The following is a 25,217-nucleotide window of genomic DNA, read 5'->3' as shown; positions in this document are numbered from 1 at the left end:
AGCATGGCGGGGCGCATCACCTGTTGTGATAAGAAGGTGCACCAAGCACGAGGAAAGCAACTAGACGCTGAACATGTGAAAAGGCTCACATTTGCTTCTTGATTTGGAGCGGTGCATTGTAGGAGCCTAATAGAATACCCAATGGTACCAACTCCAGCGTTTTTTACCGACTTTTCACCACTTCAACGGTCATTAATGGTGTCGGCTTGGTCGAAGTGGAGTCAGGGTTCAGTTGCCAACAACCAAACAACAGTTGGCTGCAAAACACATAGTCTGGAAGTGACTGTATATGCCAACAACTGTATATGACATATATAACATATATGACATATATAACAACTGTATATGTCGACGCACAGCAGTCAAGTCACAGCGCCTAGGTTTTGGCACTGAGCACATCGAAGACCGTAACCGTTCTGCGAAACATCCAGAAAGCCTACTGATGATGTCCTTTCCTATGTTATCGCGGACAGCTGGATATACAAACACCAATGTTATCTCCGTCGGATTGTTTCTGATTTTGTTAGGTAGAATCCTGGTGTGGCTTAACGTCTTTCATGTTACGACTTTTCCAGGAACGCAGTTTCCTTTTCAGTAACAGATGCTTCAGGCTTCTCCCCCCCCCCCCCTTCTCCCAACTTGGGAACCAGCCCTCAGATAGGAAAAGAAAGTAAACCATAACGGGGAAAACCCCGTTTGGTGGCGCATTTCGGGAGTAGGTTGGGTCCTCATCAGCCATAAGTCATGACTGTTCTGCCCCCTTCAAACTCACTTTGTGAAACAACACCCCTGAACTTTGCGTATTGTTCGTGCTGAGATTTTAGCCGTGCCGCATGTCTAGGTAAACTTTTCGATTTCGTTTACGAACTCGTGCCCTTTAAAACTTCAACGTTGACTTCAGGACTGATGGCATTACCATGATGACAAGCACAAATTCCCACATCGTGTACAACTGGAAGACCTGTTGTCAGTGACCTTCAAATCTCTGGTCAATCAAATGATGCACGGAATTTCCGTCGTGAGAAATCTGGTCCTAACATCGCCCCATTCTTTTCAGGCGAATTGAGCTTCCCTCCACCGACACAGGACTTCTCGCAAGCCCCTGCTATGTAGTGTCTTTCGCTCACGTAGTTATATGGCTGCTGTGAGACGTAAAATTCACGCATCGCCGACTTATGCATACCCGGAAAACACCAAATTCAAGACTAGAAGCAGTGCACTGGTGGCTATGGCAAACCGCTACACCCTGCGATGACTAACCAATCAGCATTCAGCTCTTCTGCTGACGTGAGCGGCTCAGACCGCTCGCTGAACAGACCGATGAGCAATGCTGCTTGTTCCTGCCATTCTGATTTCGCTCAGGTGGTTCGGGAACACAGACGAACCGAAATCCGAGGAAAATCAAGTGATGGAATTGACACCACCCTCCAAGAGATACCTCGCGTCACCTCTTGAAGAGCACGACACCCCGGGACGCTCTGAGGAAAACGGCTTGCGTCCCACGCTCTCAGCGGATGTGAAGAGACCACACCCCGGCAATTACAATACCTGGGCCTTCGGTCACACCGCTTCGACAAGCCAAGCGCCAGGCGCTACCACGGAAGTCTCCGCTGGGGTGGACGGCAGTGCTGCGCTGGCAGGAGCCTGGGACTCCTCGATGGCGCTGTTGCCGGAGGAGCGACCCCTCACGCCTTCAGCTCTCATAGAGGGTAGCTGGCCCGAGTCTGCAAGGGGCCAGTTGTACTCACGGGGGGTCAGTACGGCCCGCAGGCCCGTGAGGGGTCAGTACGACCCGCGGTCCCGTCGCCGGAAACCGCCGCCAGGCGGCAGCTCCGACAGTGTGCTACGTGACATCCTGCGGCACTATCCCCTCAGCTCTGACGTGGCTGGCGTGGGGCCCGCCAACCGAAGAAGAGACCGGCTGCGCGCCGCAACCGGGTCAGAGCGCGACGATGCCGCCGCCGCTCCTGGTAAACAAAGGTTCAATGTTCCTACCTCTAACAGAGCCGTGAAAGGCCATGGTGCGGTAGACGCTGCTCCGCACGGCGCTAATGAACGCTTCGAGGTGACGGTGACTGCGTCAATGCGAACGGAGGCGGGGCCGCGTTCCGTTAGCGGTACGCCGCCTGACCGATCAGACCACGGCGCCATCGCGGACGGCAACTCGGGTGTGACCAATCCGTCGACTGAGGTAGATAGCATATTTGACGCGACTTTAGGTGAGTCGCGGGACGTCCGCGGCCCTCGTGACCCCGATGGTGACCTTGCAACCCCCAGCGGTGACCTCGACTCTGCTGGCGAGGCGGCTCGCCGGGAAATGAACGAAGAATCTGTGAGGCTGCTTGGCAACGCGCTAGAGGATATTGATGAGATGGTGCAGCAAGCGATAAACGAGAGCTCCGCTCTAGTAGAAAGCCTGGAGGCGCTTCCGAAGCTCAGTGAAACCCAAGACTCCAGCGTGGCGGCCGGGCAGGCGGTGCCATCTTCGACGGGTGAAACACTATCCAATCCAACGTCCACCGCGATCGCCAACTCCACTCACCTACCGGTGACGTCACCAGGTCATCCCGATGACGTCACCGCTTCACCGCCCAGCGCCGACCGCCTCTCGCTTGCCGTCAGCCTGCTGCGCGAACTGAAGGAGTACCACCTAATCCGGGCCGCTCTCGACCGGCCTGCCGCCGTCAGCCGCCTGGGCGCGCCGCTTGGCGGCGCCACCAACGCACCGACAGATGGCGCGCGGATGCGGTCCCTGCTGGAACGCTACCTGCAGGAGCGCTGCTCGTGCGCGGAGGAGGCTCCGCTGGGTTCCGGCGGGCTGGCGGTGGGTTTAGTGGCGGTGGCTGTACTGCTGGCGGTCGCCTTCAGCTCCATGGGCTCCTCTGGCATCAGTCTATCGCTGGGCAAGAGTGCAGGGGGCGCCTGGGAGCCGGCCTTCGGGTGGAACGGTGAGCTCCTGTCTGGAATGCTGCGGTCCCTTCAAGAAATCCTTCAGTGGGGAGTAGATGCAGGATATCAGCTGTGGTAGACAACACGTCAGCTTGCGCCAAAAAGACTCCGCATTAGCTTGCAAAGCTACATCCCTGGTTTGTTCATATGAAGTTAAAATGTCTAGATCAACAAATATTAAACTACGTTATCGATCATCGTTGGTGTTTTGGCTTTTACCGCTACAGGCAACCTTTGTTAGATTATTGTGGTAATTGTTTTTGAAATTTAATTCTCGACTGCTTTCAGGAATTCCCGCCGTGCCACCACTCGGCGGGGGAAAAGCTGATCCTTCGCTGACAAGAGATGCAGGCGAGTTTGAGTACAGTAAAGACAATAGAACAAGAAGCACTCCCGGGCGCCAGACGGAACCCGGCGCCAGCGATCAGAGTCAAAGGTCCTTCACCTTTGATCCGGCCGACCGTGTGGTAGCTGATATTGTGAATCGGTCGTCAAGTGCCGTGCATTTGAGGTTAAAATCGCCTACAGATGGAGGGACCAGTGGGTCAACCAGAGACGATGTGAATGTGACTCTTGACCTGAGCAAGACAAACTTTCAGTCAGCTGACGTCAAAAGGCCAGCTGACGGTGAGACATCCAGCGATGGCAGAGCAGCGCGGGATGCTTCAGAGAAAGCATCGGGTCCTGACGGGATTTCAGTGAAATCACGTATTGTGAAACATGGGGAAGTTCTCAATGATGACAGTTTAGCGCGTGTGAAACGGAAATGGGGAAAAGTGAAGACCGCTATGCGGAAAGTGTCCTCAATGCTGCCGCAGGCGGCGGCCGGCAACAAGCGCCGGAACAATCACCAACATGGTGGGGGGTCTTCGAAGCGCACTAAAAACCGCCATCGTCACCCACTGCAATCAAAAATCCCAACGAAAAAGACGAGAACAAAATTAATGAAAAAGTCACGCCCAAGACGACCGAAAAGCCCACGGAAGGGATCTGTAAAGAAAGACCTCTCCTCCCTGCGCCAGACCCGCCGCAAAGTGCGCCAGAAAGGCCGCCGGCGCCGACCACCAGCTGACCGTCGCCCCGCGGTCAAGAAGGTCGTCCATCGCTTCCAGGTGGTGCACACCAGACAGGGGCACCGTCGGGGGACTCCGGGCGGGCCGACACCGCCGAAGAGGCACAGAGGAGGGGCGGAAGCCAAGGCGGAACGCGGTGGAAACCTGCAGAGGTTCTGTGACTGCGGTACGGACGGCACCGTCACAGCTGTGACGGCACTGGGAGCCCTGGCAGGTAAGCAGCCGCGGGATCTCGTCAGTCGACTCTGAAGGGATCTGGCGGGTGGTCAGCTCTAAACGGGTGAGGAGTATGGGGTCAAATTGAGACCAAAAATTGCAACACGGAAATGCCAGCACAGAAAAAAACCAGCTCGGAAACCAAAAATGGGCCGGGACAATAAACAGATGGCAGAGCAAGCATTACAAAAATGCATGATTTCACAAAAAATATCACCCAAAACACACCAAAAATACAGATCGACTGAGGTTTCTTGTGGATTTTATTGGGCTACGGGATGTCGAACAAAGCCAAACACTTTTCTTTCAGGAGGGCCCAGGTCCATCAGCCTTGTTTCAACGAGCGCTTCTTGGCGAAGGCGTTTGCGACGGCCGCGTTCTAGGGTGACGCACCGCAACCAGCGCAACACGACCCTGATGAGATGGGAAGCGATGCCATCAACGCCTGATGACAGCTTGATGACAGCCTGATGAGAGGCGATGTTGTCAATGCCGTCATGTTTAAAATGATCTCAATGACTAAAAGCAATTCGAGTTACCATTTCACGGTCGTTGCTTGAAACTGTTACTGTTACTGTTACTGTTACTGTTACTGTTACTGTGCGAAATAGTAAAACTTTGTATGACAGATAGTGTACGATTTCTGTACATTGAAAGATGTGCTTGCAGTCACTCCCATCCACCTGGTGAGACCTTTGAACTTTGCAGTCGATCCCTTATGTCCGAAAATGCGGTGCGGGAAACGTGCAGACGGTCCGATTTGGAGCTCATGTTTGCAATAGATCTACCCCTCAAAACACTCAGCAAAATCACGATCGCGCTAACAAGTGTGGGATTCATCTTGGTCACAGTCCGTGTCCTGTTAGACGCGTGCCATCCCAGCAATAACATAGCAGCCATCTTCATCTTCCTTGCGAAGAAATTGTGTTGCGTAGGTGCCCTACTCCGCGGAGTTTTCACCAAATAGCAAGCACCTCTATATAGCCACACGAATGCGGTGGAGCAAATACGACTGCTGATATTCTTAGCATACACTGACGGCCGGTCAGTGTAGAACAGTACATTCCCGTGAATAAGTGCAACGTAAAATGCCACAACCAGAGAAAACAGCGGGGTTGCCATGGCAACACAATCCAGTTCCGAGTTGTGGGATCCGAACGCGTATAAACCATTTGCTGCGCACCGGTTCTCGTTTTCATGGACCTTGTTACGAAACAGTCGCACACAGTACGTGTGCCCAAAACCAGTCGGGGTGGAAGGCACCTGGCACACGCCGGGCAAATGGGCCGTCAAAGCGTACAACTGTGGCCCCATATACTGTGTACACCCACATCGAGTCAGACACAGAAAGCGAAACAACATGACCTAATGGTGCGTCATCCGTTCGCGTGACATCGGGATCCGTGCGGTCCCAAACCTGCTCTAAACGCTGTGCGGATTTGTCTCCGTTGCACTTAAAATTGCACCATGGCCGTGGTTTTCCATTCGCACCATCGCACTATGGCACCATGGCGACTTTTCCCAAAGCGCGTTGGGAAAAAGGCAGACTGACATGGCGTATGCTTGTCTGGCGGCTTGTATCTTGCGGGCCACACTGATCACTGTCTTTCCAGAATGTGCACAGATCCTGCTCCAGAATGTGCGTCTATACTGTTCCAGAATGTGCATGGTAAATGTGCACGCATAAGCTACATTAGACATTTCATCTTAAGGTCGGCTAGGATGTTATAGACTATGCGCATCATGCAAGACAAAATGTGAAACTCTGGACAAGATCAAAGATGGACTTCGTTGATGTTGAATTATGCTGTATTCATGGATTGGGTTTAATTCGACACTGAGGATCATTCCATGGAAAGCTATGGCTATGTCCCTGTGTTTGTATCCTGAATGTTATCCATACTCCTAACTGTCGCCCGCCCGCCTCCTGAAACTCCTCAGCATTGTCGATGTCTGGTAACATCCGTCCATGCCTCCTGTCGGTGGCTTTTCCTCGACGTTTGTGCGCCCTGTCTGTGTCTTCTTCTGGTGTCTGCGTCTTGAGTTTGTGTGTTCTCGCACCTTTATCACGGCTGTTATATTTTTATCCTGACTATTTTATTTGCCCGCTGATGATTGCACCTTTCTCCTGATACATGTCTGCATCCCCTGATGGCTGCTCTGCTCCCTGACGGTTGCCTGGGGCTCCTGACTATGTATTTCATTGGTATTATCATTAATGGGCCATTTTGTCTCTTAATGGATTTCCGAGCATACTAATAGTTGCATTTGTTTCCTGCCGACTGTCTGCGCCCGCATGTCTTGACGGTTGTCTGCGTCCCCATGACGGGCTTCTGCGTCTCCCGATAGTTGTCTGGGTCTCCATGACGGTTGTCCGAGTCTTCTAACAGTTATCGGCGTCTCCTGACGGCTTTCAGCGTCTCTTGGCGGTTATCTGCGTCTCCTGATGGCTGTCTGCGTCTCCTGACGGTTGACTGTGTTTCCTGACAGTGTCACCATCTACGACAGGTCTCTCCACGCTGGCTGCGCTGCTCGGATTTGGCGTTAACCGCATCACCAGCGGAGGAGACGCCATGGCCGACACGGCCAACACCATCTCCATCGACAGCTCCGATTCGTCCACCGGTGCGCCGGCGCAGACCGTCACCGACGCCAACACCAACACTATCACCATCACTATCACCAACAAGGTGGGCGACCAGCCTTGTGTGGAGGCGGATGCGAACGGTTTTGAAACATCTAGCCCGCGTTTAAGGTTTGCACTGCCTGCCGCGTTTTGTTTCCAACACTTGTCGCTTTCTGGCCGTCCTGACAAAAACAAAAACATTTGCCGAATATCTTATAATATCCACACTTCCTGGTCAAGCCGCACATTTGAGAATATTGATAATGTTTGACGCTCAGAAACTGTCAGAAGCATGTCTTGATGATAAGTGTTCAGGTGACGCCTGCTTCCTGATGAAGTCTGCCATGGTCCCACTCACTAATCGCGCGCTGCGGGCAACCGGAATCCTTCTCTCGATTCCGTTTTAAAAGGACATCGGTTGATTGGTAATTATTGTGTACAGGAGTAGTTATTTCTATACCGTCAACGAAAAACCAGCGTTCTATTTCTCATTTGCTACCAGCTAAGTATGCTCTGCGTTAGTAACCATTCAGGAAATGTGGCCGTGGAGCGGAAAGTGCGCCTGGCTCTTGATCACTGTCCAGCCAGGGACCAAGTTACTATTAGTAGTACTAGAAGAAACTCATCCCTGGTCCGGTGTGACCTCTATGACGTGGACATCGCAGACATGGACCTACCGACCGGCCTTCGGCGCCTGCTCCGGCATGGTGCTCCATTTTGGTTAAGGTGCCGTGCATCTCGCGACCGTTCAAAGCGGGGATTGGGCCTAATGCCTCGTCTTATGACTGTTTCTGACTCCTGTTATGATTCCTGGCTCCTCTTCCGACTTCCAACTCCTCCTCTTCCGACTTCCGACTCCTCCTCTCGTGATTCCTTCCGACTCCTGCCCTGATGACTCTATCTGAATCCACGTCCTATGAATCATTCTGACTCCGCCTCTCATGACTCCTCCTGACCCTCTTATGGGTCCCTCTGACTCCTCTCACGATTCCTCCTATGACCCCTCTTTTGACTCTTGACTCCGATACACAGGCGGAAAACGACAATGCTAACAACAACGTGAACAACGACCAAGACAACAACACCGGTGGAGTGTCGTCAACGGTTACCAACAACAACAACGGACGTCGTAGTATGTCCCAGTCGGGTAAGTAAGCGCCTGCCTCATTCTGCAAACACCATCTCGCATCTGACGACACAAAGTTGCCATGCCTGTTAAGGCGAATGCATGGCCTTACGTTAGTCGGTGTAGGAGTGCAGTTTTGAAGTTTTTTTGGGCACTTGGACACAAAGTCGGAGGCAGAGCTTCCAAATATTTGTGAAATCTGAGGCAGAAATGAAATCCATACCGGTCCGAGGCCAGCAAAACGTTCCCTACACGCGTTTCGTCGTGGAGGTTATACTGCTAACGCCCTTCGCGGGCGAAAAACACAGTGGGTTGAAAGGAATCGAGACAACCCGACAATGGAACTCGAAATTATCTTGCACAAATCATCTCCACTTCAAAGCGTATTCAATCGTGCAGTAGTATAACGCCCTGCATTTCTTTGTCTATGACGGCAGATTGTACTTAATTCGCTTGTCCTTTGGATTGCAATTCTTATTATTAGAGTTAGAGGTTGGACAACTAATAGGTCTCCACTGCAATGCATCGTAAATTTTAAGCCACTCTAAGCCAAGCGATATGTTGTCACGCGCATTAAGACGTTTCTTAGTGCAATCATTTTAAGCGCAATGTGACAATAGGTGACATAAAGTCAGTGAAGAAGAGTGGACATGTTTCACCCTCTTTCACATCAAAGTGAACCATTTGAAGCATCGAACTCGGACCAGAAACCGAGGATGACGGCCTCGTCGGGACCTGAGTTGGCACCTGCTGGCAGTAAACTGAGCGTCGCTTCCAATATGTCACACCATGTGACGTCTCAGTCAGCGACGAAACCGGCGCAGCACTCCAGGAGAACTGCCAGAAAGGCGCTTTAGGTCGTTGGTCAACCGTTCGTGATATCACTTTAGTTATTATACCTATATATGTGTATATATGTATATACATATATGTGCATATAACATATATATATGTGTGTGAGTGAATGGCATATGATATACATATATATGTATGTTTATATATACATACATATATATGTATATCATATATCATACACTCACACACTGATATGTATATATATATATATATATATATATATATATATATATATATATATATATATATTATGACATGATGTAGCCTCACTATCTAGTGTTATTATTTATATGAAACAGATCCGGAGGGCTCACCAGAGCATGCTCTTGAAATATCCTTAGATGGGACGCTTCCTTTAACAGTGCTCTGGATAGCATCTTGGCAAATCCCTCACTTACTCTCTCTGCCCCCAGGTGACGCGCTTGACCCTGGCGACCTAAGTCTACTGCTGCAGCAGCTGACTGCCCTCCGATCAGTGACGTCACTCTGCGCCCGGCGGCGCCTGTGTGACGTCAGCGCCGTCGGGCAGCTGGCCGGCCCGGCTCACAGCCTTCGTTTGCTGATTGTCGGGTGAGCTTACCGGTGACGTCATGTGACGTTGAGTGCGGCGTCACAAGGTTCAACCGTCAGGCACTGGCCGGCCCGGCCTTTGTCTGCTGGTTGTGGGATGAGTGTACCGGTGACGTCATGTGACGTTCAGCGTGAAGTCACGAGGATCTTCTAAGAGGTGGGGGGTGTTTACGTCAGACATTGCGGCCTTTCGCGGAGCACGGGAAGCGATAGTTCCTTCATTGGCTTGTTGAAATTGCTCTTTATAATATCTTATCGAAGTGACCTGGTCGGTGCGCTTGATGATTTTTTGCGTGGTAGTAGAGTTATAGCGGCGAGGACCTGAATCTTTCTGACACGCTCAATTTATTCAACACGCTCTCCAGTGATGACATCTCAGCTTGGTGGGAAATCTAAATGATCTTCTTCTGATCTGATCTGATCTTCCCCTGATCTGATCTGATCTGATCTTCTCCTCTGATCTTCCTGGCTTTTACCAACTCACATCCGTAAGAAGTGGCAGAAATTGGCAGGACCGTAGAAACCAAAAACTTTGTTATGTTTTGGCTCGTCATTATGTTCGAATAATGTTACTTCCTTTTAAAGCATGCCACGATGAAGATGCACCCGAACCGTCACGACATGACATTTTAAAATAAGCGCCTAACTATTCGCATTTAAGAATAAACACCTAACGCTTGACCAATATAACCAACATAACCTTTGACCAATGGCTATATCTTGGGTAATGAATTCCCGACACTTCTGCAAGAACTAAAAAGCGACCACTCAGACCCACTTGTTTATTCTGTTGCAGCTTGCACAAACATACAACACAGCACATATATTTTAAAGGGTGAGATCCGATATGAAAATTCAAAGAAGACGAGGCGTGGAGCGTCGGTCCATATTGGTCCAGTGTTTCATCATTTCAACTCGTGCCAGATTACCAGGCTCCAAAATCATAAGCCTTCCATCCACTGATCTCGTACGGTCTACTGCGTTCACTACGTCGGTCCTTGCCTGCAGCTCTCCAGTAAGACACACTCACGGCTCGTCCTCGTCCATTCCCTGCATCAGCTTTCGGAGCCAAGTTCGTAATCCTTCAGGAAATTTTGCTCATCTTACAGCATCCCTGATGCTAAGACACGGATAGATGCAAGAGGCGATATTGCAGCACACTGTATACATATAATATAATTACAATTAAGAAATACAGCGCAGGAAGACAGTTCACATACCCCCATTGTATAAACGAAGTCGCTCGCCCGCGGTTGTTAGCCTGTGCCATGGATGTAACCACGTCTCTGACGTTGAAGGGGGCAAATCAGGATCGGAGGAATGAAACTGAAATGTGGTGGGGACAAAAGGATCTAAAAACTGAATATCGAGCAGACGGCAGGATCTGAGAATGAAGTTTTGAATGGGAAATGGTTGAAAAACGTGCATTTCATGCACAAAATTAAAGTGGTGAATACAGAAATTGAGGACATTATGTAACCATTTCGTGCCTCAAAGCCCCCCCCCCCCCTTCCCCGCACCTTCAGTGATTGCACTCACAGTCGGTGCCAAAGATTCAAGCCATCATGTGTGGTGCCGATGTGGGGAATTGGGAAAACACGCCGCATGAAGAGGCGCAAGCACGGAATAGCTGCTAGGGGTAGGTGACCCTCTCCCACGGCATAAATTAATATGCATACGTGGCTAATATTAACGGTTCAACATCCCAGATAGGCAGGTATCATGAGAAAATGGAGAACTTGCGATCTTGAGAACTTGAGAACTTACGATCACGTAAGCTATTTCGCGCATCTGCTGAATCGTGCTGCATCGTGCTAAATTTGTTTTTCAGTGAACATTTGTAAAATGTGCCGCCAACCCCATTATGAAATCTTGCGAACGCCACTGGCAAGGCGCTGCTTGGAAAGAAAACCGGAAACACATGGCGGCCGTCGCCCTAATTGTCAGCCGGTAGAGCGTCAGTGATGACGTCAGTGAGGCCACCAGCGACAATCACGACGCAGTGACAATTACGACGCGGCGACAATCGCGGCGTAGTGACAATCACGGCGCGCGCCAATGAACGAGGTAAATATGATCACGGTACTTACGCCTGTTGGGTCGTTGAGCGTGACTGCAGAGAACGGCTAGTACAAATCGGGGGACGCCGCGTGGACGGCTGCGCGTTAAGCGACGACTTCCGAAGAAGAAGACCACAGCGTGCCGGAGAGCTCAGGGACTGCTGGAGATGGAGCGGGGTGGGGTGGGAGGGAGGGCGTGCAAGTCGGATGGGGCGTAAGCAGATATGAATTTTACTCAAGTGATGGAAGGTTGGAATACGTTGAGATAGGTGTGCATCACGTCAATACGTACCATTTTAAAGTTCAGAAACGCCTCTCAAATTTGCTATATACAAGCACCTGGAAAACTCCACGCATGATATGATTAAAGGCGCGAGTTGTGTGCGTAGGTCAAATCAGATTGAAATGGTTAAGGGTTTGTATGCGACATGCCATACGAACACCCCTCGGAATTTGCTTGGTCACACTCAACCTGCGCCACATTTTGCACCACCTGTCCTACGCGAATCCAAGTTCTAGCGCGGCACTTGACCTCGTTTGATTTCAAGCCTGCCAAGTTGGACCAGTCTCAGAACCAGAGCTGGGCAGAATTAGCCGCTACCTGAGCTCAGCCTTAGCTCAGCCTTAGCTCTGACTTGATCTGACTTAGTCTGAGTGGACTTAGTCTGCACGAAGACTGCTTGGCTGGACTGAGCTAGGGCGACTAATAGTTCGTGCGATTTATGCCACGGGCCGTTGTCTGTTCCGACTTAGATCGCCCGAGGCGTACGTTTTGGTACCGGTGTTGTAGCCGGTATGAACCGGTATAACCGGCATCATCATTTTTGTCCAGGGCAGCGTTGTGAATCATTTCTATACAAACCTGCACCACTAGAATAGATCACCTCTCTCTAGTTTCACCCGCAGTTCACCATCACCCATATCCAGTGATAACCATGTCCAGTATCCCGAAACCGTCCGCTATTATCCAATTGTTCGCTATCCAGTTTCACTGGCTGCAGGCCATGCTGACGTATGAACCGTTGCGTCAAGATTTCGCGTTAACCCCGTCTAGCCTCGTAGAAGTATTCCGTGTACCATTGACGAGTGACGAATGTCAAGCATCAGCTGGGGCAGAGATGTCAACTCCACTTTAAATCCAGGCCAAGATCTCATTCTTGTCTTGCTGAGATATTTTACTGTCGACCCCGAACTGAACCTGAACTGAAATGAACTGAACCCTACGAACCCCGAACTGTTGCCTGCCCACCCTCTGAACTTATGGGGCTGAGGGGCTATTTACGCTTTGGAACCACGCGTCCGTCCCGGCAGCTCAGTTGGTTAGAGCGCCTGCCCTCCGATCCACCCATCCGTTGCGGGGTCGGTTCTAGTCGCTCTAATGCGCTCGCTATTTGCCACTGCCCTTTGAACGTATGGCTTGCGGTCGATGCCAGCCGTCGCGCTAAAGGTCAGCTGACGTCAGAGGGCAGGACGGATGGTACCGAGCATTGCGGCATGTTGAACTTTCGCCACGAAATAATCCGCTGCATGGAATTGCACGATCGGATTGTGGGTGTCAGGGCTTACACAACAATCGCTGCTTCGCCTGAGCACCGACCCCAGAAATCCATCCATTCAAAGGGTTCCGATCAAATTGAAAAAAAAAACGCGACATCATCTTAGCTGCGGGCTTAAACTTGGCCTCTATGGCTTTTTGGCGTACTTAAGCATATTCGTTCGTAGCTGGTGCGCCCACAGGCCATGTAAAAAATAACAGCTTATGAATAACTGCCCTTCGTCTGATTAGTTGACGGCACATGTACCTGCTATACCGGCAACCTATATGCCGCCGTGATTTTCTACGCACCCGGGATATCGGGATCTCAAATGCGATTGAAACATCGCGATTTCAAGCACTGTCGAAACATCACTATTTCAAGCGCTGTCGAAACATCGTGATTTCGAGCGCAGTCGAAACATTGGGATTTCAAGCGCCGTGGAAACATTGCGATTTCGAGCGCTGTCGAAGCATCGCGATTTCAAGCGCTGTCGAAGCATCGCGATTTCAAGCGCTGCCGAAACATCGCGATTTCAAGCGCTGCCGAAACATCGCGATTTCAAGCGCTGTCAAAACATCGCGATTTCAAGCGCGGTCGAAACATCGGGATTTTCCATGCAGCCGGGACGGGATGCAGCAGTTACAGCCGGCTGCCCAACGCCTACGCCACACTCCGGCTCAAGTCTCTGCCGCGGAAATCTTAACAGGGCTGTTACGGGGAAATCTATTATTGGAACAGCTCGGTCATGCATTCACCCACAATAACACGCTGGTCTGGTGCATCAAAACGGCACGTACGTGGGTATGGAAATTCCAGCCGATGACAACACACGCTTGATGGGGCACGCCTGAACTTCCATCTCCCAAAATACGCTTGATGAGGTGTCCAGAAAGGTCCAGTATTCATCCGAGGTGTTATCGGGTGTCTGAAGGTGCTCAAAAGAAGCAGTGGCTTAAGCCCTCCCTGTGCTGATTTCCAATGTGGTCTTACCCCATGTGACAGCCTTGTTCTGCTAGTTTCTCGGTTCTGCTGGCCTGCTGTCGTGGTCTGGTTCTGACAAACGTGGCGATGATCCAGCGGTGGACTTATAGTGATCACCGATGGCCCAGTTATCATCTCGCAGTGACCTAGCAAGGACCAAGCGATGCAGCTTATTAGTGGGTTTTGCGACGTATCCAGTTCCTGAGGGTGTTTGGCACCTCCTGCCTCTTGCCCTGGCATAAAGGGCAGACGTCGGCCATACGATGCGTGACTCGTTTGTGATGTGAGGACTCAATGACCGCAAAGGATGTGTTCCACATTTGTATGCGGTTTTCAAATGAAATGGCTGTCTTGAAGATCTTCCAGTGTAGCTCACCGCCCTGGCCTTCTAAAGACCTAAACCGCTCTTATTTCTGGGCGACGCGCCTGCGACGATGTATAGACTATTCCGTGTAGACGATTTCAGGGCGACCCAGACATCGTGACACCATAATGACGCCATCCAAATCCTGCCATTCCACTGACCTCGTGGTGATTAAGGCTAAGAAAAAAAGTCGAGTTGTTCATATCTGGCGTTTGTGAGCATGATTTCCAGATATAACGGAGGTCAAGTGGCTCTAAATCAATGTTGTGCAAGGTGCAGTACCGCAATAAAACTAACGTATCGAGGACCATATTTACCAAATGGAGAAGTTGTGTTGTCTAGAGCAGTCTTTCCCACGCAAAAGTGTTCCAATAGTTATAAATGAGCTTATTTCATCATAACTGATGCTTGCTTCAATATCTTCAAATGTGGAACATCACTCTTAACAGCAGACACTCGCTTACTGTTCCCCTGCTTCCAGGATTCCGCTGTCACTAGCCTTGGGCGCGCTCCACGGAGGCACCGTCTCTGGCTACACCCTGGCCATGCTTCACGGCCTGATGGACTTCGACTGCGCTAGCATCTACTCGTGCTAGCACGAAGTGGGAGTCGTAGCACAGAGCTCTTGAGCCGTGCTAACAACAGCGAAGAGTACACCGAGGGTGCTGGCATCTATCGGTGTTAAGAGGAAGGACTGGACCCCACTGGTTTAATTGTTGGACTTCCTGCTGATGTGCCGTCAATTCAGGGGCGCGGCTAGGATTTCCTTTAGGAAGGGGCCTGGATTTTCGTCAGTACACATCACGCCGATTTTTTTTATTTCCTGCCAGGAGACATCACTGGTGAAAAACGAAAAATCTTGACCTAAGGCCGGTGCCCGGGCCCCCCGATCCCCTCCACTGGATGCGCCCCTGTGCTTATCGGTAGTATGTCTTAAACACACGAGTCAACCGGCTGCTTTTACGTACTGACAAATACTCAAGCTCTCGTGAAAAAGATGATGCACTGAGTGGAGGGTCATTGATGTCTGTTTTTATAAGTGAATAAAGCGGCCGTGGTGCGTTCGTGCGTGCTGAGATACACCGTGCAAGCTGAGACACATCGTGCAAGCCCAGACACACCGTGCAAGCTGAGACACACTGTGCGTGCTGAGATATATGGAGGTCGGGTGAATCTTTGCCGCCCAGTTTCTGTGCTGTCGTAGAATGTAGGTGTGCTACCGACTGCGTGTTGAAAACATTCAGAACGCCGTAACGCGAGGATGTGTGAGGCTGTAAGAAGCCGTTGATAACGAGTATCCAAGCCGTTGATAACAAGCATCTAACACTAAAAAGGCTAACATGAACAGTGGCGTAGTTTCGTAAAATGAGTTGTAAGGGGGGGCAGAGAGGTTCAGCAGCGGAAAACGACGTAACCCGCCTCCAAAACACGTCAACGCACAGGTCTTCACTGGATTTGGTCCCCTTTTATCTTATGCTTGGGGGACTGGGGTCAAAGTCGAGAGGGGGGGGGGGGGGGGCGCTGAAGCCCTCCAGCTGACTAGGAAACTACACCTCTGTACTGTATTTGAACAGCTCATTGCCTGTCTGCTGGTGGGTGAACTTCTGTATCGGTGAACATTCACACCCAAGAGACGCAGCTTTCTGATAATAACTAAATGTGTCAACCTGCACGTGTTGTGCACCACTCGCCATGTCGAACACAATTCGCTTCATGTTAACGCGACACAATCACGTGTATTATCACCCTGACATGAGTGCTGTCGGTCTGGCACATGTATACTCAGCCTACCTCGTGCATTATCAGTTCATCACGCTTCGGAGGATCGCCACGTCTCCCACCGCGTGCTTGTTTCCATGTCTCTTACCGCACACTTGTCTCCGTGTCTCTCACCGCGAGCTTGTTCACCCGTCATGTCCTTGCCGCGAACATGTCTCCATATCTCTTACCGCGAACTCGTTGCCATTGTCCCTTGCCGCACACTTGTCTCCGCGTCTCTCACCGCGAGCTTGTTCACTTGGCATGTCCTTGCCGCGAACATGTCTCCATATCTATTAACGCGAACTCGTTGCCATTGTCCCTTAACGCGCACTTTTCTCTGTTTTCCCTTTGCGCGCGCTTATCTCCATGTCGCTGGCCGCGAACTTGTTAATTTGTCAAGTCGCTTGCCGCGCATCTGTCTCGATGTCTTTTACTGCGCAGCGCTTCCAACCGCCTGCTCCTCATCCGCGCACTCCTTCCCGTCCCACGTGTCCAGAAAGTTCACCACATGCCCCAGCACCCGGCCCGGGTGGCAGAGATGCACGTGATGGGTACCGGGCACAGTAACGGTTGTCATCTGCGACCCCAGCGCACGCTTGCAGGCTTCCAGAGCGATGCGCTCGTCCTGCGGTGTCCCCCAGCGGTCGCCGTCGTCGGCCAGGACCACCAGAAGGCGACACTGCAGCCGGGAGAGGTAGGCAGCGTACTGGCGGGCCGACAAGGACTGCAGCAGCGAGGTGATGCGGTGCACGGGGTCAGAGGTCAGGCAGTAGAGGTCAGGGCCCAGCCGCTCGCCGCCGGCGCCCGCGGCGGCCGGCTGCGGGGCAACACTATCGGCCGCATGCAGGTCAAAGGTCGAGCCGTCTGTGGAGTCGGCGGCGGCCGCGCTGCGGGCGGGGTCAGGGGTTGTCTGTTCCCGGTCAGCGGTCATGCGCCCGAGCCCAGAGGTGTCGGAGGTGAGGCGTCGACAGCCGCGCACCAGAAGCGTGTCAGCAGCCGCGGGATCCGCGATGAGCGCGTGCGACATAACCCGGTGCCGAAGCTCTTCATAGGGCACTCCTGTCGGAGGAGTCTGAAGCCGTTTTTCCATCATCTTTGTGTATGCCAGCACGCAGTCCCTGTTGGCAGATGGGCCAGGGTGTCATGTCATTTGTGGACGATGTAATAGCTTGAGTTGGTTATGGACCGATGGGTCACAGATGCACCGTGAAGGATCTAATTAAAAACGTTTCTAATGTGGGATGTAGTGTTCTGTACGGTTTCCAAACTGGATGAAATGAGGCAGCCTTATTGCTTGGAAAGAAACTTAGGAAACTGCAGGTCGTGAACGCAACACAAAAGAAGGCAAAGAATTTGCGGCCTAGCCACGAGCCCAGACTACCTTCCCTACTTTCACACCATCATCGGGCTGGGGCAGGATTTAAGGAGATTTAAGACAGGATTTAAGACCGTCATGTGAGACCCAGACAGTCAGCTGAGCACGTGCAAAAAGTATCTGAAGTACAGGGGGATCCTGATTGACCTGACCCGGTGACTCGGCTCCTTCCTGAACTAACCCGGTGACCTGACCCGGTAGCTGACCTGACCTGATGACCTGGTTCTGACCTGGTGACGTCAGGCTGCTTGGACTCGTCAACTGTCAGCATGACGGGGTCCAGCACGGCCAGCGAGTGCACCTCCAGCGGGAAGCAGGAGGCATACAGCAGGGCCATCCCAGCTCCAAGACTGTGACCCAAGAGGGAGAATTGCTCCCAGCCGAAGAAGCGGCGCACCAGCGCGATGTAGGTGACTCCCTTGAAGAAGTCGTACATGACACCGGCCGGAAGGTGACTGGAGAGGCCGTGGCCTGCGGACAGGCGCGCCGCCAGCGATGGGAAACATGTAGGTCATGGGCGCGCCCAGAAACCCGACACAGCTGTCAAAGAGTCTCCGAGGTTAGGAGCTAATACAGGCAAATGGTCTCAGATGGATTATGTTGTCGCCGGTGAAAGGCGAGGTAACTCCAGGCTATAAGTCTCACGGACCCAGGAAAATGAGTTAAGTTTAATGCGACTTACCAAGTTTTAATGAAACGCAAATCCGCTGTTTCCACGAAGGCAAAGTCCGGCACTGTGCAATCTGATACAGCATACATGACATTATTAAGTTCCGTGCCAATCCAGCTTAAACTTTGAGATATGTCTATCTACACATACATTAAACATATATATATATATATATATATATATATATATATATATATCATTGTTGATAAATGACAAGCTTCTACCCAATCGCGACCCATGCATTTTGGAGCTTGATCCGCTTGTTTCAATGCAACGCATAGATAAATCCATGTCCGTGCAATGATCCAATACCAAAGGGGGCAAAATCTACCCCAACCAAATACAAACGGGTCGAATGGCAGAGCGTGCCGATTACCATCTGGTCGTGGTGGCTCGTGCCATCATGCACCAGGCATCAGGCACCGGTATCAGGCATCAGGCATGCAGCAGCATCAGGCATCAGGTACAAGCATCAGGCCTGTTAGGGCAGTCTCCTGGGCTTTACGGATGATGCCTGTTTAGTGCCTGATGATGCCTGATGATGATGATGCCTGATGATTAGATGCCTGGTGATGCCTGTTCAGTGTCAACCGCTGACTCGGTGGGTTCATGCTGACCCTCACCGGGCAGGTTGATTTTGACCCTAACCTGTAAGGTTGATGTTTACCCTCACCTGGCAGGTTGGTGTTGACCCTAATCTGGCAAATTGATGTCAACCCTAGCCCGGCAGGTCGTTGCCGACAGTCAGCCGGCAGGCCGATGCCGAACTTCACCTGGCAGGTCGATGCCGACCCTAACTTGACAGGTCAATGTCAACCCTAATCTGGCAGGTAGATGCCGACCCTAACTTGACGGGTCAATGTCAACCCTAACCTGGCAGGTAGATGCTGAACCTCACCTGGCAGGTCGATGCCGACCCTAACCTGACAGGTCAGTGTCAACTTAAACCTGGCAGGTCGATGCCGACCTTCTATGTCAACCCTAACCTGGCATGTCGATGCCGAACCTCACCTGGCAGATCAATATCAGCCCTAACCTGGCAGGTCGATGCTGATGCAGCGGTAGCCGGACGGCAGGTGAGGCTGTATGCCCTCAAAGGAGCCGCAGTTGTCCATCAGGCCGTGCAGCATCAGCAAGGGCCTGCCGTCCTCAGGCCCACTGGCGCGACCTGGCGAGCATCGTTGGCGGCATGACTTTGACGTGTGCAGCAGCAGCAGTGACGTCATATTTTTCCGGACAGACCCCACCCCATGCACGAAGGGTTACGAAAAGTTACTCTTTATGATGTCCTGAGGCGTTTTGGAAATTTGGAAACAGCCAGGAGAGAAATCACCGTGTGATGACTTCGTAATGAGCTTTCGAGTTTTTCTGTAGGGAGTGGATTAGAAGCGTCCACAGGTGAAAATTCTACTCGCGGGTAAGATTTAATATCGCACCAATTTCACCCGCTATCCGTAAGGTCTAGGCCCAACCTATTTGCAAAACAGTCCTGATTAACTCCATGACCTTCTCCAAAGTGGTGACCATTTCCCACGCACACCTTTTTGTTTCTCATATCTCCAATAGCCCGATATGGCCCCCAAGCCCGCCTTCTTCTTTCTTGTCTTTTTGTAGTGTAAAAATGGGTTGGGTTTTCTCGTCATTGATAAAACAAGAAATATGGGGGACGTTTTAGCATTGAATCCATCATTTCTCTCTCATAGTTACCACTTTTATGTGAACTGAAGTAATCATGCCTAAAAGGAGTCAATCAAGTGGCAGTTCTAGGAGCACCTGGCAGATACTCCTTGAAGCCCCTACCAATACCCGTACATACTCCCGCGACTTCAGCGAAATCTCTGCCAAACCTAGTCCATTATTCATTCTAACCATATGGCTCTACCGAACACCTCAAGACCTGTCCAAGTAAGTTTTGGTAAATGGCAGCCGTGCCAGAATGTTAATGACACAATACAGTGAGCGCAGGACCCTACAGCCTTCTGTCCGCTGCCAAACTCATCCAGGAACCCACTGCCTTCTGTCCGCTGCCAAGCGCATCAATCCATATTTAGGCGATGAGTGGCGCGGGTCACGCAGGAGAACGAGCGCTGCAGCTCCAGGCATGCCCATTCAAGCTCATTTCAAAACATTCAGAACATATCTCATATATGCTAGAAGTGATGAACGCTTGGTAGTAACGATAAGCTCAGGTACAAACAGCTCTGAAGTTCTGGATAATTATCTGTGGGCATCATCCAGAGGCGAAGCCAAGGAGGTGCCCTCGCCCCCCCCCCCCCCCCCAAGCACATAGTTTCGTTTTCAGATGATGGATGATGTAAGATGGCTTCCGACAGAAAGGCAAACATCGACGTGATGCGTACTCCACAGTTTCGCGCCCTCCCCTTAAGGAAATCCTGGCTGCGCCCCTGGTATCACCTCAGTCCGAGAAGCCGACAGGGCTTAAAATATCAGCTTGATCCGAAGTCCATCAGCATTAAAAAAACGTGCAGCGATTGGACGCCATCGTTATGCATCGACGAAATCGACGCTTCGACGAATTCACGAAATGGTCAGCCGCAACACACACCTGCAATATGCCCCCAAGGCACCGGTACCCTCAGATCCTGGTAAGTTCCCATATCGCGCTGCGCGCCCGAACGAGTGGCCTCGCCAGCGACGAGGTCACAGAGCGCCAGACAGCCGAGGCCAGTGACATCGCCCAGCCGGGTGGACCGGTCGCAGAACAGGACGACTGCTGCCTTCGCAGGTTGAGCACTAAACCGACTGGGCGGTCCGGTGATTCGCCCGCGGTTTTATCACAGCGGTGGCGGGGGAGAAGGGGGAGGGGGGAAGACAATCCGGGACATGTTTGCCTTGGATGGCGTTAACAGTAGGGGCCAAAGGACTGTGGACTCGTGAGCCGTAAACCAACCGGTTGTTGACATTATGACCACCTGCATGAGAATGATGCAAGCTCGTCTGCGTAGTTGAATGATAATAATAATAAATACGTAATCACACGAGCGTATGCAGGGGGTCCTACGAGTTTTGCAGGCTCTAGGCGTAGTTCACGTGCTTATGGATCATCGGGGTTTGTTTATTATCGGAGTTAATTTATTATTTACATTGACGTTCATAGGTGGCCATAGGTGACGCCACATGTTTCTGGTTAGAGCTGGGGAGGGGCGGGGGGGGGGGGAGGGAGCAGGGACGGGTTTTAAGTTGGCCGTGTAAACTTAAGTCGGAAGCTCAGCTGGCGCTGTTTTCTGACTCCCCTGCGTGCCACTCCGCAAGTGGTACCTGCTGACTTTTTGGGGTCTCCTAAACTCTAAAAGGCTGACCTCATCACTTATAGTCGAATTATTTGTGATGTCCCACATCAAGAATAACTCGAATTAGATGAAGCGGGTGGGTTGCGCCTCATGCTGAATAGCTCTGACCCCAAGAGCAACGCGTCCCTACATCTCTGGGCTGCGATCTTCATGCAATAAGAACATAACACCAGTACAAACGGTCTCTTAAGTGCATAGGATAAGGGCTCCAGAGACAAGGTAGCCGAAGCAACAGCAGCAAAGTGATTAATGAGGTCGGACAGGTCAGCACAGTGGAATGATCTGCGCACCGGCAACGCTGCGCAGATCGTGATGAAATAGAATCTGCCGATTTAGAAACTTGTCTAGGACTGGTCAAAAGCATTAGTCAAAACGGCCAAAAACATCAGACCAAATCGAAGGAAAATGTTGACTGCGCTATGAACCCCTACGACGCCCAAAGTCTATACGAGCAACAACGTGGGCAGAGGACTGTTATTTTCTTTGGTTCCTGGTTTCGTGAGCATATCCTTCACTTTTGGCCTGAGTTCATCACAGTAGGTCTTCACAAGTAGGTAGCGGACGTCACTGTCATCACATATGGTCGAATTATTCTTGATGTCACACATCAAGAATAGTTCGAATTAGATGAGCGGGTGGGTTGCGCCTCATGCTGAATAGCTCCGACCCCAAGGGCAGCGCGTCCCGTACATCTCTGGGCTGCGTCCGCCGTGCGGACGTCCGCCGTGCGGCTGACCGGGCAGGTCTCGCCGGGGTCGCGGTCAGGCGTGGTCTGAGATGGAAGGTCACGGTCAGGCGTGGACTGAGATGGAGGGTCGCGGTCAGGCGTAGGATGAGACGGAAGGTCACGGCCAGACGTGGACTGAGGTGGAGGGTCACAGTCAGACGTAGACTGACGTGGAAGGTCGCAGTCAGGCGTGGACTGAGGTGGAAAGCCTCGGTCAGGGGCGGACTGAGATGGAAGGTCGCGGTCAGGGGCGGACTGAGATGGAAGGTCGCGGTCAGGCGTAGACTGAAATAGAAGATATAGCGCGGAACGGTACTTGACCAAAACTGGACACAATTCATGGTTAATAAAAAAAACAGTCCTCATGCCACAAATGCGGAGAGAAGTGCGTGACACGCACCTTCCAGACGGAGGTCCGCTTGTCCCTTTAGTAAATCGAAACGGTTGGACTCAGCACGCCGCTGCCGATGGTAGTGTTGGATATTGGAAACCAGATACTTTGTCTGATCTCAGATTCCTGCACGTAGAGTCCGGACTTATATTCAGTACTCGTGGTTGGGAAACTCTGCCGAACCTACGCGTCTTGTGATCCGCAGCCGCTCTCTGCTCCGTAATTCCGCCTAAGACCATAAAGTGGATCTTATCGGCTTCCCCTTACCAGCTTCAAGGTGCAGAGACCGCCGTTTGCAGATAAAGCACTGTGTGGTAGTGTTTGTACCTGAGTCAAGTCCACTGCACCATGCACTTCGAGTTGAACTCGTGGGCCGCCACGTGGCGGTAAGGCCATGCTGCGAGCACAAAGCAAAGGTTGACACCGAGACCGACAGGACTGTGTACCCCAATCGCGTGGATTTCGCGCTTTCCGTGTATCCCCAGTGATGTCATGTGTGTTTGCGGGGATTGATAGGTCTGATAACCGTGCCCATCAACTCAAACCGAGTTCCGGGACACGCAGGCGTCTTCGCTCGCGCCACATCAGCGTGTTGATCAGAGACGTGATAACAATATTTGAAAAGCCACGTCGGCAGACATGATTAATTCGCATATCAAAACTTGCATAATGTCTCTTTTTATACGATGATGTTTGCTTGGAAGGTGGCGATGTTTGATGTTTGATGTTTGCGAGTCGATGTTTACTTGATAACATCGTCTCAGTAGTGCCTCATAGCATATTTATTGCCAGCAATTACGAACACATGGACCCATGCCTAAAAACAAGTAACTGAAGACTCATATCAAGTATGTAGATAAGAATTCAATAGACCATGAAGTGGATATAACCGACTTCCCCTCGCCAGCAATATCTCACTAGCCCGATAGTACACAACGTCGGCAAGCGTTGAGCATTAGGCGACGCCACGACCAGTCTTTCGATAGATTTGTGCTAAGCTTGCATCATCTTAAAAAAGGAAAAAGCTCGTAAAATCGCGATTTGACTAGGAAGCTTCAATAGTGGGCACATAAATACCAGCATGTGCGCATGAACTTAGACGAAGGAATAGGGAAAATGTAATACGAAAAAATCATGCCACCGTGATTTGGTAGTAATTTTGCGGAAAATGTCGCAAATATAGGCGAATCCAATAAGACGCACGAATCCAACTTTTTTCTTAGCAGCGGATCGGGGGTTGGCAAAGGTACCTTTAGTACCTTCTCAATACCTTTAGTGCCAAAACTCGCCAAGGCACTCGGTGGAAGATAGGCGTTTTGCAGCGGAGACTGAAACCGCGCTTCGTGGAAATTTATCATTTATTCAAGGTAAGATATCAAGTGACCCGAGAAAGATAGGCCCCTTCATAAAAAATGCAATGTGGCTGCTGGCAACAATATCTAAAATATATGTCCCAAATCAAGCGGAGAGTTTAAGCTTTTGGTGAATGGTTTAACCACGTACACTTCGGGAAGAGGAAACCACGATATCCAAGAACGAAAAAAGAAAGTTATGAATGAATGAGGAATGAGTGGAAAGGACTTTGTGTTTTTGGACGCCCGAGCCTAACAACAACAAAACATTTGAGGACGGTACGTTGTCCCTTTTCTTTTTCAACCTCGGTGCGGATTAGGAGATTTCCACTGGCGACTCCTGTTTTTCCAGTGTTTAAACGATAAACCTATGACTTGTCATCAGCATAACCACGGAACGGAGCGATATCTCTGGATTGCTCTTTTCAGCTCCTGCAGATTCAACAAGACGTGGTTCTGGTGGTCGATGAGCACGCACTAATGCAGCATGTTCCTCCTTCGGCCATTGCAAGACTCTAAACCATCTCAATAAGACTCAACAAAAACGACCGTTCAACAACGAATACATCGGGGGCCAAAACCGCTGACAAAACCGGTTTAACCGGACAAAACCGATGCATGAAAGGTAATGCTCGACTTATCGAGAGGCGCGAGATCCTACTGCACGCGACTGGCGCGCGCTACTCAATGGGTTAGGGTAGGCGCAGCTCACACGTTTTGACTACTATTGTATGTGTGTTTCTGTGTAAAATATTTATCTCATCTCGCTCCCTACACGTCAAAACTGCCGCTCTTGACTGCAACTGGAGAGCCGCCTGGAGGTTGGAACAGCCAGCGACCGTCCAGCAGGCCGGGCAGGGCGTCTGCGCGTGCAGACGCTGCCGGGAGATCAGCCACGTGGTCCTTTGGAACAGCACGGCCCGTCAACAGCACCAGGCGGCTGTCCATAACGGAATCATTCGGGTGACGAGAATCCCCGAGCTGGCATCAAAGTCACCAGCGTTCAAACGTCGCTCACGCTCCCCACCGCGCGCAGGGCAACAGGACGGCTGGCGGACGAATCAAGAACGAACTCAGCCAAGACCAGACCAGACCAAAATTAAGGTCAAGACAGGGAACCCAAGCGTGGGGACGGCCCTAACCGGAAGCTGGCGGAGCTCTGCAGTTCCGGCTTGGACCAATTCAGCAAGCAGCAGCAGCAACAGTAGCAGCAGCAGCAGTAGCAGCAGCAGGAGCACCAGCAGCACAGCAGCAGCAGCAAGCAGCAGCAGC

General features: G+C 51.3%; 1 protein-coding gene across 1 annotated transcript; it reads right to left on the bottom strand.

Annotated features, from left to right (window-relative positions):
• Nucleotides 1-16,549: 16,549 nt before the first annotated feature.
• Nucleotides 16,550-19,294, bottom strand: LOC119104725 (putative serine hydrolase). The gene is made up of 3 exons (XM_037228442.1): nt 19,201-19,294; nt 17,725-17,965; nt 16,550-17,237 (listed from the first exon to the last, which is right to left on the bottom strand). Exons 1-3 carry the CDS (start codon nt 19,292-19,294, stop codon nt 16,550-16,552), a joined length of 1,023 nt encoding a protein of 340 aa, XP_037084337.1.
• Nucleotides 19,295-25,217: the final 5,923 nt, after the last annotated feature.

The sequence above is a fragment of the Pollicipes pollicipes genome, unplaced genomic scaffold, assembly GCF_011947565.3.
Source record: "Pollicipes pollicipes isolate AB1234 unplaced genomic scaffold, Ppol_2.1 Scaffold_6052;HRSCAF=7182_pilon_pilon_pilon, whole genome shotgun sequence".
Taxonomy (NCBI): Eukaryota; Metazoa; Arthropoda; class Thecostraca; order Pollicipedomorpha; family Pollicipedidae; genus Pollicipes; species Pollicipes pollicipes.
Note: the sequence above shows the minus strand (reverse complement) of the source record. Positions and strands in the feature narration are given on the sequence as shown.

Bases quoted from the DNA above. Each gene is read 5' to 3' on its own strand.
- LOC119104725 (XM_037228442.1), bottom strand. From the start codon at position 19,294: ATGCTGCACGGCCTGATGGACAACTGCGGCTCCTTTGAGGGCATACAG. The intron at 17,966-19,200 runs GTTAGGGCTGAT...GCCTGTCCGCAG, and splicing joins CATCAGCATCGACCTGCCAG to GCCACGGCCTCTCCAGTCAC. The intron at 17,238-17,724 runs GTCAGAACCAGG...ATCTGCCAACAG, and splicing joins AAGCAGCCTGACGTCACCAG to GGACTGCGTGCTGGCATACA.